The sequence below is a fragment of the Portunus trituberculatus genome, chromosome 45 (genome assembly GCF_017591435.1).
Source record: "Portunus trituberculatus isolate SZX2019 chromosome 45, ASM1759143v1, whole genome shotgun sequence".
Taxonomy (NCBI): domain Eukaryota; kingdom Metazoa; phylum Arthropoda; class Malacostraca; order Decapoda; family Portunidae; genus Portunus; species Portunus trituberculatus.
Genome location: NC_059299.1, coordinates 10,330,588 through 10,345,697, shown reverse-complemented (window position 1 = coordinate 10,345,697; position 15,110 = coordinate 10,330,588). Strand labels below are relative to the sequence as shown.

The 15,110-nt window shown below is 36.1% G+C and overlaps 1 protein-coding gene across 1 annotated transcript in view; it reads right to left on the bottom strand.

The window, feature by feature from the left end:
- Positions 1-15,110, bottom strand: part of LOC123519257 (laminin subunit alpha-like) — a 235,179-nt gene that overhangs the window by 94,449 nt on the left and 125,620 nt on the right. Inside the window, exons 32-33 of the mRNA XM_045280389.1 lie at positions 11,359-11,489; positions 9,845-9,995 (exon numbers count right to left, since the gene is read on the bottom strand). Of these exons, the coding sequence (XP_045136324.1) occupies positions 9,845-9,995; positions 11,359-11,489 (282 nt within the window). The remainder of the gene's footprint in view (positions 1-9,844; positions 9,996-11,358; positions 11,490-15,110) is intronic.

Sequence of the window (15,110 nt, the reverse complement as noted above, 5' to 3'; positions counted from 1 at the left end):
TGGGCTGATGGAATATATCTGGATTTAAAAAAGGCCTTTGATAAGGTACCACACCGGAGACTGATCTGGAAACTTGAAATGGTAGGAGGAGTGCATGGCAGTTTACTAAAATGGATGGAAGACTTTTGGTAGGAAGAGAAATGAGAACAATAATTAAGGACAGACCATCAGAATGGGGCTTGGTGGAGAGTGGAGTTCCACAGGGATCAGTGTTGGCACCAGTAATGTTCGCGGTCTACATAAATGACATGGTGGATGGGGTGTCCAGTTATGTGAGCCTATTTGCAGACGATGCAAAATTGTTAAGAAAAGTGAGATGTGACAAAGATTGCGAACTACTCCAGGAAGACTTGGACAGAATATGGAAATGGAGCTGTACATGGCAAATGGAGTTCAACACGACAAAATGCAAGAAAATAGAGTTTGGCAAGAGTGAAAGAAGAATCAGGAGTATGTACAAGATAGGAAATGAAGACATAAAACCAGTCATGAAGAAAAAGACCTTGGGGTGACAATTACCAATGACCTATCGCCAGAGAGACATATAAACAAAATAATTGGAGAAGTATTGAACTTATTGAGGAACATAAGAGTGGCGTTCAGATATTTAGATGAAGAAATGATGAAGAAAATAATTACTGCAATGATAAGACCGAGGCTTGAATATGCAACAATACAGTGGGCTCGAACTTAAAGAAACACATAAGGAAACTAGAGAAAGTACAGAGGGCTGCAACAAAATGGTGCCTGACTTAAGAGATTTGACTTATGAAGACAGACTGAAAAGAATGCAACTTCCGACCCTGGAAAACAGAAGAGAAAGGGAGACCTGATAGCAATATACAGAGTGATGATTGGCATGGAAAAAATGGATAGGGAAGATCTGTGTATGTGGAATGAAAGAATGTCGAGAGGGCATGGGAAAAACTAAAATGGCCACTTATAGGAGAGATGTGAAAAATATAGCTTCCCTCATAGAAGGGTGGAAGCATGGAATAGTTTAGACGTGGAAGTGGTCAACGCAAGGAATATTCATGATTTTAAGAAAAAGCTGGACATTAATAGATATGGAGACGGGACAACACGAGCATAGCTCTTTTCCCGTATGTTACAATTAGGTAAATACAATTAGGTAAATACACACACACACACACACACAAAGAAATTGAGCATGAATGTCCCTTGGGGAAAAGCGACCATGATGTCCTAAGCTTTGAGCTGGATACAGAATTAAGCACGGATAAGATTGTGGAACATAGGGAGGAAAAATTAAATTATATTAGGGCAAATTATAACCATATGAGGGAGTTCTTTAATGAAATTGACTGGTCCGTGGTATACCAGGAATGGGATATGCAATTGAAATACGATAAATTTATGGATTTATATAACTCTGCTGTGAAGAGGTTTCTGCCATATCACAGAAAGAGGACTTTAAATAATAAACAGTGGTTTAATAGAAATTGTGAAGAAGCAAAAAAGAACAAAGAAAAGGTATGGAAGAAACTTAAGAAAAACAGTGATGTATTATCAAGAGAAGTTTACAAAACAGCAAGGAATAGATATGTTGAAGTAAGAAGAACAGCACAAAAGGAATATGAACAGAGTGGTGGAAAACTGTGATAGTGACCCTAAAATGTTTTACAAATTCATAAATGGAAAACTAAATAAAAGGGAGGCAACAGAAAAGGTAAAAAATGGGGAAGAAGTATATGAGGATGCTAGAGATATAGCTGAAATTTTGAATGACAACTTTTGCAAAGTGTTTACAAAGGAGGAGCATTCTATAGAAGGGCCTATGGAAATAAAGCAAATCCAGGACATCATGGTTACTAAAGAAGATGTAAGGAAAATTATAAGCAATTTGGATATTAACAAATCAATGGGGCCTGATGGCATATCTGGAAGGTTGCTAAAAGAATGTAAGGATCAATTGTTGAACCCCGTATTTGATATTGTGGAAACCTCCATACAAACAGGATTAGTCCCGAAAGAGTGAAAAGAGCTGACATTGTGCCTATATATAAGAATGGTAGTAGAATGGAACCGTTAAATTACAGACCAGTATCGTTGACTAGTATATTGTGCAAAGTATGTGAAGAAGTAATTAAAGCTAAGTGGAATGAGTATCTAGAAAGTGAAAACATTGAGTGAAAGGCAGTTTGGTTTCAGAAAAGGAAGATCGTGCGTATCCAATTTATTATGTTTTTATTCAAGAGTGACTGACATACTACAACATAGAGAGGGATGGGTGGATGCTATTTACCTGGACTTGAGAAAGGCCTTTGATAAAGTGCCACACAATAGACTGATGTGGAAACTAAAGAAAATTGGAGGAGTAAGTGATAAACTAGCAAAATGGATGGAAAATTACTTAGTGGGAAGAGAAATGCGAACAGTGGTGAAGGGAAGGAAGTCCGACTGGAAGAAGGTAATTAGTGGAGTTCCACAAAGGTCAGTGCTTCGTCCCATCATGTTTTTGATTTATGTTAATGATATACCAGTAGGAATTGACAGTTACATGAATATGTTCGTGGATGATACCAAAATTATGAGGAGAGTAAAGAATGTGGAAGATTGTAACAAGCTACAGGAAGATCTTGATAAAATATATGAGTGGAGTAAAGAGTGGCAGATGGAATTTAATATAGACAAGACCCATGTTATGAAAATGGGAAGAAGTAGATACAGACCAACAGACCAAACAGGGATTACAGGCTGGGTGATGAGAAAATTGAAAAGACCAATGAGGAGAAAGACCTAGGAGTAACTGTGCAAAACACTTTGTCACCGGAGAAACACATTAACAAGATATTTTGGAAAACATATAACATGCTTCAAAATATTGGTCTTGCATTCCACTACTTGGATGAGGGAATGATGAAGAAGATACTATGCACTTTAATAAGACCTCAGTTAGAATATGCAGCTTGTGTCTGGTCACCGCATATGAAGAAAAATGTGAAGAAGGTGGAAAGGGTACAGAGGCTGGCAACAAGGATGGTTCCAGGACTCAGGGAGTTAGACTATGAGGAAAGACAGGAAGCTGGGGCTGACCACATCAGAAGAGAGAAGAACAAGGGGAGACATGATAACTATGTATAAATTGGTGAACAAGATTGACATATTGGACAGAGAGTTGATAAAGGTGACCACAAGTAATCATCTCTGAGGACATGGAAAAAAACTAATAAAAGACATCTGTCTAAATGACGTGAGAAAGTACAGTTTCCCGCATCGTAGTATTGATAAGTGGAATAAACTGAGCAGTGATGTCGTTGATGCAGTGTGTGTCAATCAGATGAAAGAGAGATATGACAGGAGTGGCCAAGGAGGCAGGACACAGAGAGCTTAGCTTGGGCCCTGTAATACACAAATAGGTAAATACACACACACACACACACACACACACACACACACACACACACACACACACACACACACACACACACACACACACACACACACACTACCTGTTGTGTTTACATGGGCCTGGATGGGTGAAGTGACGCTCGTTTCCAGGTAAAACTTTGTAGGGCAGGATGAGTAAGGAAAGGAGGGCCACTGAGGATTTTACACCAAGAAGCAGGTATGAGACCAGGGTAGGAATGCAAGACGATGAATATTTGATGAGGGAGGGAGGAGGACATTTTGAGGATTTGGTACGGCAACCACTGCCCTCCATAAGAGAATGTTAATGCTAGAAAGGAAATTGGATGAGTGGATAAAGGAGACTGCAGGAATAAAAGAGAACGAAGAACAGGATAGACAGTTTCAAGAAGAACCTGAAAGATAGGATAAGAAGAGTGGAAGAAAATGAAGCAAGACTAATAACAGAAAACGAGAAACTTAAAAAGGAATTGGCCAAGTATAAGAAACAGTTGGAGGAAGGACTCGGTAAAGTCGAGAAAGAAAAGGAGAATCTGAAAAACCTGGTAAACAAGGAGAGAGTACAGGATGTGATTAAGAAAGAAGTGCATGCATGGAGAGTCCAAGATCAGAAAGACATGGATAATTTTCAGGGGATACAAGAACAGCTAAAAGAAAGAAACAAGAATATGGCAAAAAAAATTATAGGAGTCCTTAAGGAAAAAGAAAATCTAGTAAGGGAAATTGCAGAAAAGAAAAAGAGTGTAATCATATTTGGACTGAAAGAAAAAAATGTAAAATATAGACCAAGAAGGGAAAAAAAGGAAATAAAATCAGTCGAAGACCTACTAAAGGATTTAAATGACGAGGATAGACAGAAATTAGAGAAGGTATAAGAAATCCACAGAATGGGACCATATGAGGAAGAAGAAGCGAGCCCAATTAAGTTACTATTAAAGTCACAAGCAGCCACAGAAGAATTATTATATAGAACAACAAAACTTAGAGAAATAGAAGGTTGCAAGGATATATATATATATATATATATATATATATATATATATATATATATATATATATATATATATATATATATATATATATATATATATATATATATATATAAAGAAAAAGAAAAATGAGGAAGAAAGGAAGACAATGAATTGGTGGAAGAGGCAAGGGAAAAAATAATGAAAGGTCAGAGGTGGAGAAGAAAGCATTTTTTTTGGAGAGTTTTAGGAAACAGGATAAGGAAATGGCATGTAAAAGAGAAAGAAGAGGAAAAAGTGGAGCAAGTTTAATTAAAGGTGATAAGAGCAAAAGATTAAAAATGATGTGTACAAACATAGATGGGGTTTTATCAAGTAAATCACAATCAAGAGACTACATAAAGGAAGAAGAACCAGAAATTGTGTGCCTGGCTGAAACAAAATTAAGTGAGGCAATAAAAATAGACATAGATGATAAGTATAATGTATGGAGGAGAGACAGAGTGGGTTAAGGTGGAGGAGGAGTCATGATAATGATAAGGAAAGAGATGGTGGTAAACTAAGTGAAGTGTGGGGAAGGAAAAGCAGAAATACTGTATATTAAAATGCATATAAATAAAAAAGAGTTAACAATCATTGGAGCATATGTGCCACCGAAAACAAATTCATGGACCAATCAAGAATATAAAGACATGATAGGTGACACAATAAGGAGCCTGACGAGAGTCATAAAAGAAAGGAGAAAAGTTATATTAGTAGGAGATTTCAACTGTAAGGAGGTGGACTGGGAAAATTATGAAAGTGGTATGGGAGAAGAATCCTGGGGAGAGAGATTTCTGAATCTAATGATAGATAATATGATGGACCAAAGAGTAAAGGAAAACACAAGATTTAGAGGAAACGATGAGCTAGCGAGATTGGATCTGGTTTTAACAAGGGGAATACAAATGAGCAATGATATAAGATATAAGTGCCCATTGGGAAAGAGTGACCACATAATATTAGAAATGGATATAGAGGAGGGAAAGGAAAACAGAGATGAATCATACCAAGGAAGCCGATTAAATTACAGAAAGGCTGATATAGAGAACCTCAAGAACTATTTTAGAAACATTAACTGGGAGGAGATGGAGAATTCAGAGAAGGTGCAAGAGAAATATAACTTATTTTTAGAAATATACAAAACAGGAGTCAGGGAATATGTCCCAAAATATAGACCTAAAGAAGAAGGAAAGAAAGATTGGTTTAACGCAAGGTGTGCTAGGGCAAAGGAGAAAAGAGATGGAGCATGGAAAAGGTGGAAGAGAAATAGAAATAAAAAAAATAAGGAAAACTTCAAGGTAGCAAGAAATTAATTTGTTAAGGTAAGCAAGGAAGAGGAAAGAAACTATGAAAAGGACATTGTCAAAAAATGTAAGAAGCAACCAAAATTGTTCTACAGATTCATAAATGGAAAAATAAGGCAAAAAAAGATAATAGAAAGGTTAAAAAGGAGAGTATGGGATGGTGGAAGACCCAAAAAGTATGGCAGAACTGTTAAATAGTAAAATTCAGGAGGTCTTTACTAAGGAATCCAAATTTGAAAGACCACAGGGTAATAGAGAGATTGTCCATATGAAAGAGATTAAAGTAACCAAGTTAGAAGTAAAAAAGATGATGAAGGAACTGGACAAAGAGAAGGCAATGGGACCGGATGAAGTCTCAGGTAAAATACTGAAAGAATGTAGGAAAGAACTACCAAGTCATATTTACATCATAAAATGCTCAATAGAAAGTGGCACAGTACCAGTAGAATGGAAAAGAGCTGAGGTGGTTCTCATATATAAGAATGGAAGGAAGGAAGAACCTTTAAATTACAGACCAGTATCACTAACTAGTGTAATATGCAAGATGTGTGAAAGAGTAATAAAGAAACAATGGATTGAGTTCCTTGAAGACAACAAATTACTATTAAATAGCCTATTTGGTTTTAGAAAAGGTCTGTCATGTGTAACAAATTTACTGAATTTCTACTCTAGAATAGTTGAAGGAGTACAAGAGAGAGAGGGATGGGTTGACTGTATTTATTTGGATTTAAAAAAGGCATTTGATAAAATGCCACATGCAAGATTACTGTGGAAGTTAGAGGAGAGGGGTGGCCTAAAGGAAAGATGGATGGAAAATTATTTGATGGGGAGAGAAATAAGAATGGTAGTTAAAGATATGAAGTCCAACTGGAGAGCAGTAGAAAACGGAGTGCCACAGGGGTCAGTATTGGCGCCAATACTTTTTCTCAATACATATGTAAATGACATGCCAGAGGGAGCGAACAGTTACATAAATCTGTTTGTGGATGATGTGGAACTGTGCAGAGTTATAAAGCATAAAAAGGATTGTGAAACATTGCAGGAAGACCTAAATAAAATTTGGAAATGGAGTAAGAAGTGGGAGATGGAATTCATTGTGGACAAAAGCCAAATTTGAAAGACCACAGGGTAATAGAGAGATTGTCCATATGAAAGAGATTAAAGTAACCAAGTTAGAAATAAAAAAGATGATGAAGGAACTGGACAAAGAGAAGGCAATGGGACCGGATGAAGTCTCAGGTAAAATACTGAAAGAATGTAGGAAAGAACTACCAAGTCATATTTACATCATAAAATGCTCAATAGAAAGTGGCACAGTACCAGTAGAATGGAAAAGAGCTGAGGTGGTTCTCATATATAAGAATGGAAGGAAGGAAGAACCTTTAAATTACAGACCAGTATCACTAACTAGTGTAATATGCAAGATGTGTGAAAGAGTAATAAAGAAACAATGGATTGAGTTCCTTGAAGACAACAAATTACTATTGAATAGCCTATTTGGTTTTAGAAAAGGTCTGTCATGTGTAACAAATTTACTGAATTTCTACTCTAGAATAGTTGAAGGAGTACAAGAGAGAGAGGGATGGGTTGACTGTATTTATTTGGATTTAAAAAAGGCATTTGATAAAATGCCACATGCAAGATTACTGTGAAAGTTAGAGGAGAGGGGTGGCCTAAAGGAAAGATGGATGGAAAATTATTTGATGGGGAGAGAAATAAGAATGGTAGTTAAAGATATGAAGTCCAACTGGAGAGCAGTAGAAAACGGAGTGCCACAGGGGTCAGTATTGGCGCCAATACTTTTTCTCAATACATATGTAAATGACATGCCAGAGGGAGCGAACAGTTACATAAATCTGTTTGTGGATGATGTGGAACTGTGCAGAGTTATAAAGCATAAAAAGGATTGTGAAACATTGCAGGAAGACCTAAATAAAATTTGGAAATGGAGTAAGAAGTGGGAGATGGAATTCATTGTGGACAAAAGCCATGTCATGGAAATGAAAAAGAGTGAAAGACAACCAGTGGGAATCTATAAGATGGGAGATGGAGTAGAACTGAAGAAAAAAAAAAAAAAAAAAAAAAAAAAAAAAAAAGACTTGGGAGTGACGATGGAAGAAAACAATTGACCAGTAAGCCATATAGATTGAATTTTCAGAGAGACATATAATTTGCTAAGCAATATTGGAATAGCGTTTCACTACATGGACAAAGAAATGATGAAGAAATTGATAAGTTATATAATAAGACCCAGATTGGAATAGGCAGGAGTTGTGTGGACCCTCCAAAAAAAGAAACACATAAAGAAGTTGGAGAGACTACAAAAAATGGATAAAAGAATAGTTCCAGAACTTGAAGGGATGACATGAGGAGAGACTAAAGGCTATGGATCTACCAACCCTGGAATAGAGAAGGGAGAGAGGGGATCTGATACAAGTTTATAAATTGATGAATGGAATGGATCAAGTGGATAATGAGAAACTGATCCTGAGAGAGGTATATGAGATTCGAGGCAAAAGATCACATAATAGAAAATTGAAGAAGGGAAGATGTCTGAGAGATGTTCAAAAATATAGTTTCCTGCAAAGATGTGTTGAGACGTGGAACAGTTTGAGTGAAGAAGTGGTGTCAGCAATGAGTGTGCATAGTTTCAAAGAAAAGTTGGATAAGTGTAGATATGGGGACAGGGCCACACGAGCGTAAAGCCCAGGCCCTGTAAAACTACAACTAGGTAAATAAAACTATACCTTGTTCACTTAATCTATATTCCTGGCATTGAGGCGGGTTTAAAAGCTGGGCGCTGATTGGCTGCAGCCCTCTCTCGCTAGCACCCACGGAGAGGCTGTGTCTCGTATGTCCAGTGAGAAATGTTTTTATTTTATATGCTATAACTCACTTCATATAAGGAATAGCCAGATTTGGCTAACACCATAAGACTCAGCAATGACTGTACAATCAAGATGTATTGTAGAAAATTAACAAAAGAAAAAAGATAATGGTATTATGACGAGTTGAACTGCGACAATTTCATAAAAATGTTTATATTCTGTTTTGTTTTCCTTGTTATTTTCAAAGGATGTTCATTGAATGCTGAAATATATTATTGCATCATATAGGAAAAACTCTCATGAACACAATAGTGTTATCAGAATGCAGGTAAACCTCCACTTAATGAAAACACAGAGTCATTTGTAGCCACATGTTACTCGCCGCAGCTTACGGTGAGCCGCTCCGTGGTAGTGATGATGGTGGTGGTGGTGTTGGGCTGGGGAGTGGGGCGGCGGGCAGTTGGGGAGGGGGTGATCATCACTACCACGGAGTAACATGTGGCCACAAATGACTGTGTTTTCATTAAGTGGAGGTTTACCTGCATTCTGATAACACTATTGTGTTCATGAGAGTTTTTCCTATATGATGCAATAATATATTTCAGCATTCAATGAACATCCTTTGAAAATAATGAGCAAAACAAAACAGGATATAAACATTTTTATGAAATCGTCGCAGTTCAACTCGTCATAATACCATTATCTTTTTTCTTTTGTTAATTTTCTACAATATATCTTGATTGTACAGTCACTGCTGAGTCTTACGGTGTTAGCCAAATCTGGCTATTCCTTATATGAAGTGAGTTATAGCATATAAAATAAAAACATTTCTCACTGGACATATGAGACACAGCCTCTTCGTGGGTGCTAGCGAGAGAGGGGTGCAGCCAATCAGCGCCCAGCTTTTAAACCCGCCTCGGCGCCAGGAATATAGATTAAGTGAACAAGGTATAGGTAAATATATACACACACACACACCTTCATGCCACCCAAGCTTTATTTTCCACACAGTGTAAGTGGTTATTTGTGTAGTGATATAATGGGGGGCCACTACATAATTCTATTTATGATTGTTATTTGTTAGAAAATTACTTTAATTTTGCATGCAATGCTACTTAATAGATTTTTACATTGATATTTTCAGGTGTGAAACATTAAATGGATTTCCGTGATTTCAAATGAGGAAACTTGTTTTGATGTGAATGTTTTAGGATATGAGTTACATTATGGCACCACTGTATACAGTTTTTGAACATGACTAGTGTAATTGTGTAACAATACTAAGTCACACCACTCAGCCAAGAGACATTACCTTGGCAGCCATATTCGGTGTAGTTCCAGAATCCTGGGTTGCAGCGGTGACACCTCTGCCCAGTAACACCATCTTGACATTCACACTGGCCTGTCTGCTCATCACACTGGCTACTTCTGGATGCAAGCTCGCATTGACATGGTTGGCAACCCTTTATAAAAAACACCATCCATGTTACTCATGTTGAACTTCACTTCAATATTATATAACCAGAATCTATGAGTAAGAGATTATGCTTTAGGCAAATATTTATCCTTCTTCCAATATCACAACCTAAATGTAAGTAAATGAAACTTAGAAATTCATCATCTAAAAAAAAAAAAAAAAAAAAAAAAAAAAAAAAAAAAACGCAGATAGGTTGTCAAAAAAAAAAAAAAAAAAAGAAAAAAATTACAATTACAGGTTGGACCTCCCAAATTTGGAATTTTGTAATCTGGTAAATCCCATAACACGGCACAATTTCAATTTGCCAGAATTATATAAATTTCCCGTGGTTGGCAACCCTTTATAGATAACACCCTTTTTAAATTTACTGTAATAATACGAGTTTGCCGGAACGCCACTATGATGCGGTAGTGCATGTGTTTTTCTGTATCCTTTTGTATGCATATTTACTTGTACAGCTAACATACATCATATCAAAACAATGTTTCTGTTATAATAAGTTATAATACAGGCTGATTAAGACTATGGAGGGTGTTTTAGGATGCCTACTTAACGGCCACCTGTAATCTGGAATTTTTTGTAATCCAGCAAACCTCAGGTGTGACAGTTGCCAGATTTGGGAGGTTCAATACTACTGGTGCTACTGCTACTTATATGTAGATACTATTACAATTCCAAATAATAATAATGATGATAACAATAACAATAATAACAATAGTAATAATAATAATAATAATAATAATAATAATAATAATAATAATAATAACAATAAAAAGTGACAATGATAATAACAATAATAATAGCAATAATAATAATAATAATAATAATAATAATAATGATGATGATGATGATGATGATGATAATAACAATAATAATAATAATAATGATAATAATAATAATAATAATAATAATAATAATAATAATAATAATAGTAACAATAGTAACAATAGTAATACAGTAATAAAAATAATAATAATAATACATTTTCCCCATTCATAAACTTAAATCATGCCTAATTAGTTCTGGGTGTTCCCCTCCCTATGACTTTAGTAACCATGTACATATGGAGGGCAGAGAGCGTCTCTTGTTTATGCGGATGCCCAGAACTGACCAGTCTTGACTATACAATTTCCAAGTGGAGCTAGGAATTAACAGGTGCAACTACACATCTTTATAATACAACTTAACACAGAAAATGCTGAAAATTCATTACAAAAATTGTTAATGTAACTTTACAAGACATAAATTAACTGAAACCTTACAACAGTAACTGAAGTGGTAGGGCTAAAAGGACATGTATCAATAATATGCTCCAGGGGATCAAATCAAGTCATTCTCCCTCCACCCACCTGGCAAGACGCAAAGCCCCAATGGTCCTGAGCACAGCGGTCACAGTCCTCACCAATGACATTTTCAAAGCACTGACACACCCCAGAGAAGTGCTCACAGTTGCGAGTGCCACACTCATCACAGGAGCAGCCTGAAAGACAAAGATCATGCCTGAAGTACTGCAAATTTTACTTCTAGACTAAGAGGACAGAATGATAAACAAACTTCTCATATGGTCTCATCAAAGAGGATTAAATGCAGGTGAATTTTGTGAGAACTTGGAAAATCAATATTTAAAATATCTGCTAAAGTATGCAGGAAATATGTCAACTTATTTCTGAAAGTGAATGTAAGATGTACTAAAGAAAGGTTAGTGGAAATGGCAGCCACATCTTTAAAACTGAAAACAAGAAAAAACTCATATATACATGAACTATGAGAAAAAAAAAAGTGCACTAAGCTCTTTCTGTAGTGTAAAGAGAATTAATGTCATGTAAATTATTTGTAAAGCATATATGGAAAAGATGATGGTGAGACTGCCTGACACTATTGGAGCAAAGATATGCAGACAAATTTGTATTAATAAGGTTAATAATGCAATGGTAGCAATGATGGTAACAGTACTCATATATATGATGTAGGCTAGTACATTATGTAATTCACTTAGTATGTTTTTAATATACTGTATTTGAAGAATTTCCTCAGTTCGTCTTCAATATTTTTGTCCGAGAAAATATCTTATTACATGACAATATAAAGTTAGCTTTGTAATACATGATAATTGTTCTAATTAATGCATACATTCTTTTTACCTGATCACATTAGTACTTATTATTTCCACTGCAAATTATTCAAAGATAAAGAATTTTTCACCACATTTTTAACACTTCTTAACTCAGTTTTCAGAGTACACTAAAACAATCAACGATCATACAGCCACTAACAGAATCTCACCTATGCCATACTCAGACCACCTAAGGTAAGCTTCTCCAAACCCTTCCCCAGATACACTCTGGCTCTTCCTTTCTGGATATCCTTCACCCCTCCTATGGAAAGCAGTGCCTTGATGTCCTTCACCCCTGTTGCGGGAAGGAATGCCAGAGTGCTTGCCTTGGCCACTTCCTCCCCTTCTCCCTTGGCCATGCTTCTCCAAGGTGCTATAAAGAGTGAAGCCAGTAGAAGATTTAATCAAGGGAGGGGCAGTGACAGAGGTCGACGTGCGGATGCTGGGTCTTCTCGCCTCAGATTGCTGGCCATGATGGGAGTATATTTGGTGTGTAGGTGAAGTACTGTATGCAGGTTGTTTTTCCTGTCTTCTGCCATTGTGCTTAATCAAGTTCTGCCACTGGCTGGATTGCTGACCCAATATATATTGTTCCCTTGAAATAGCATCTGATCTGGATTCACTTTGTCGATCAGTGTTTATGGTAACTACTGAATGGTTGGCTCCTTTCACATTGCTCCCATATTGCTTCCAATAGGCATTCAGTGGTTCATAAACACTATAACGTGATAAAGATGGAGAAGATCTGAACTGTGATTGTCTTTCTGAACATAACTGAGTTGCTGTTCTGGGGCGAGAGGGGTTGGTGTTGCAAGTGACACGACACTGGGTACGAATAAGGGTATTGCTCTGACATTCTGTATCCACAAACACGAAGAACAGTACCACCACCCAGAAGTGAAACATTTCTCCCACTCAGTCTGGGTTCTGAGTAGGCACTGAGCCACCAGCCCTGCTTCTATGACTCTGGTCTCTATAGAATGACATATTATCTACCTACACAACCACTCCTTAAATTCATTGAGTATTTTATCACTCACAAATTTATATGAGCATTTCAACATTTAATCAACCAGTTTGCAATGTGTGCATAATATGCAAATGTACATAATCTAAATCTATGAACCATATGGCAACAACCAATGTTAGTGTTGGCTCATCTCTGCCATCAAAGCTAAATATATCACACTCACACTTCTCCCAATTCTAAAAAAAACCACAATGTCATTTTATAACCTTTTGAATCATTATCTGATACATACATAAATTGATAGATACATCAGAATGAACATCTTGGAGATATCAAACATATTCATCATAATGAGTGTTCTTTCTACATTCCTCACATCATTGCATGATAACAACATTGGTAAAGGACAGAGCAGACACTTAGTGAAGGAAATGGCCCATTGCCAGTTGACTGTGATATACATAGCACACCACTCCCACTTCCTCTTGCTGCAATACTAAGCTGCCAAAATATGAATCATGTATGCCAATGCTTGCCATACATGGTAAACACTGTAATAAACATCTTATATATTTCTTCTTTTTCCCAATAAATATTTACTAAATCAAAACTGATAAAAAGTAGTAGAAAAACACTCTAACACAAATCACTTACTTTGAAAATTATAATGATGAGACTGCTCACACTATTGGCATGAGATAATGAAAGACTATAAAAATATATATTTAATGGACTTAAAATTCTTCCAACTGTCCATCTAGAAAATTGGCAGACATCAATTGCAAAACACACACACACACACACACACACACACACACACACACACACACACACACACACACACACATATATGGAGACGGGGCCACACAAGCATAAAGCCCAGGCCCCCGTAAAACTACAACTAGGTAAATACAACTAGGTAAATATACACAAACACACCAGTATCCTTACTTATTTAGCCTCTGGGAAAAATTTTTGTTCAGAATTTTTACAAATTATGTGCATGGAATAATAATTATATATATATATATATATATATATATATATATATATATATATATATATATATATATATATATACACATATATACATATAATTATATAAACTTGCCATTTGTAATGGGTAGCAGCAACAAAAAAAGCAAAGAAATATATATATATATATATATATATATATATATATATATATATATATATATATATATATATATATATATATATATATTATGCAGGTTGTCAGTAAAACCACTTCTGAGGAAGTGTTACCGCCTCATACTGTATTTACATTTATGTTCACAAAATAACATCTCTATTAGCTTTTTACAAGCCTAACCAAAAGAGAAAGGATTGTTTTGTGATGCACAAAGTAAAACCTTGCATGGAACAAAGAAAAAAAAAGCACATGAGGATCAAGGCATCTGTCCATCACAGATCGCTGTGATGGCCACTTCTTCTTCTTCTTCATCTTGTGACCTTCTTTAGTTTATGTGTTGCTTTCACAAAAATATTTGTGTTTCTGCCCCTCTATTGCATGCTATAATGGATATCATACCTTTGTATTCATATACAATCACGCTATGAGGATCACCTTGTTTCTGTGGCACTGACTGATAGTTCAGAGACACTCTGTTCCCTCTTTCCTTGAGAAAGAACAGAGCATCTCTGATTTGGAGGTGTGGATGGACACAGCTGCAACTTCATTTGGGTTTATTGATGTGCATACAAGTATTGACCTTGCTGGACAGTGGATGGCTCCACACTGCTCAAGCTTGCCTGCATAGCAGGTGGTGCCCACTAGCCCAACATATCATACACCTCCCTTCTTAATTAATTCTCCAAAGCAAGTGTACAATTGACAAACAAAATATAAGTGACAAAAACAAAAGGAAATTAATAAAACAATAGTAACAGCAAGACACCAGAGTAAGAAAAATAGAGAAAGAAAAAGACAAAACTAGGTTTATAAAAACAGCTAATCCCTACTGCATACAATGAATGAGCTGCAACTACATCTCATA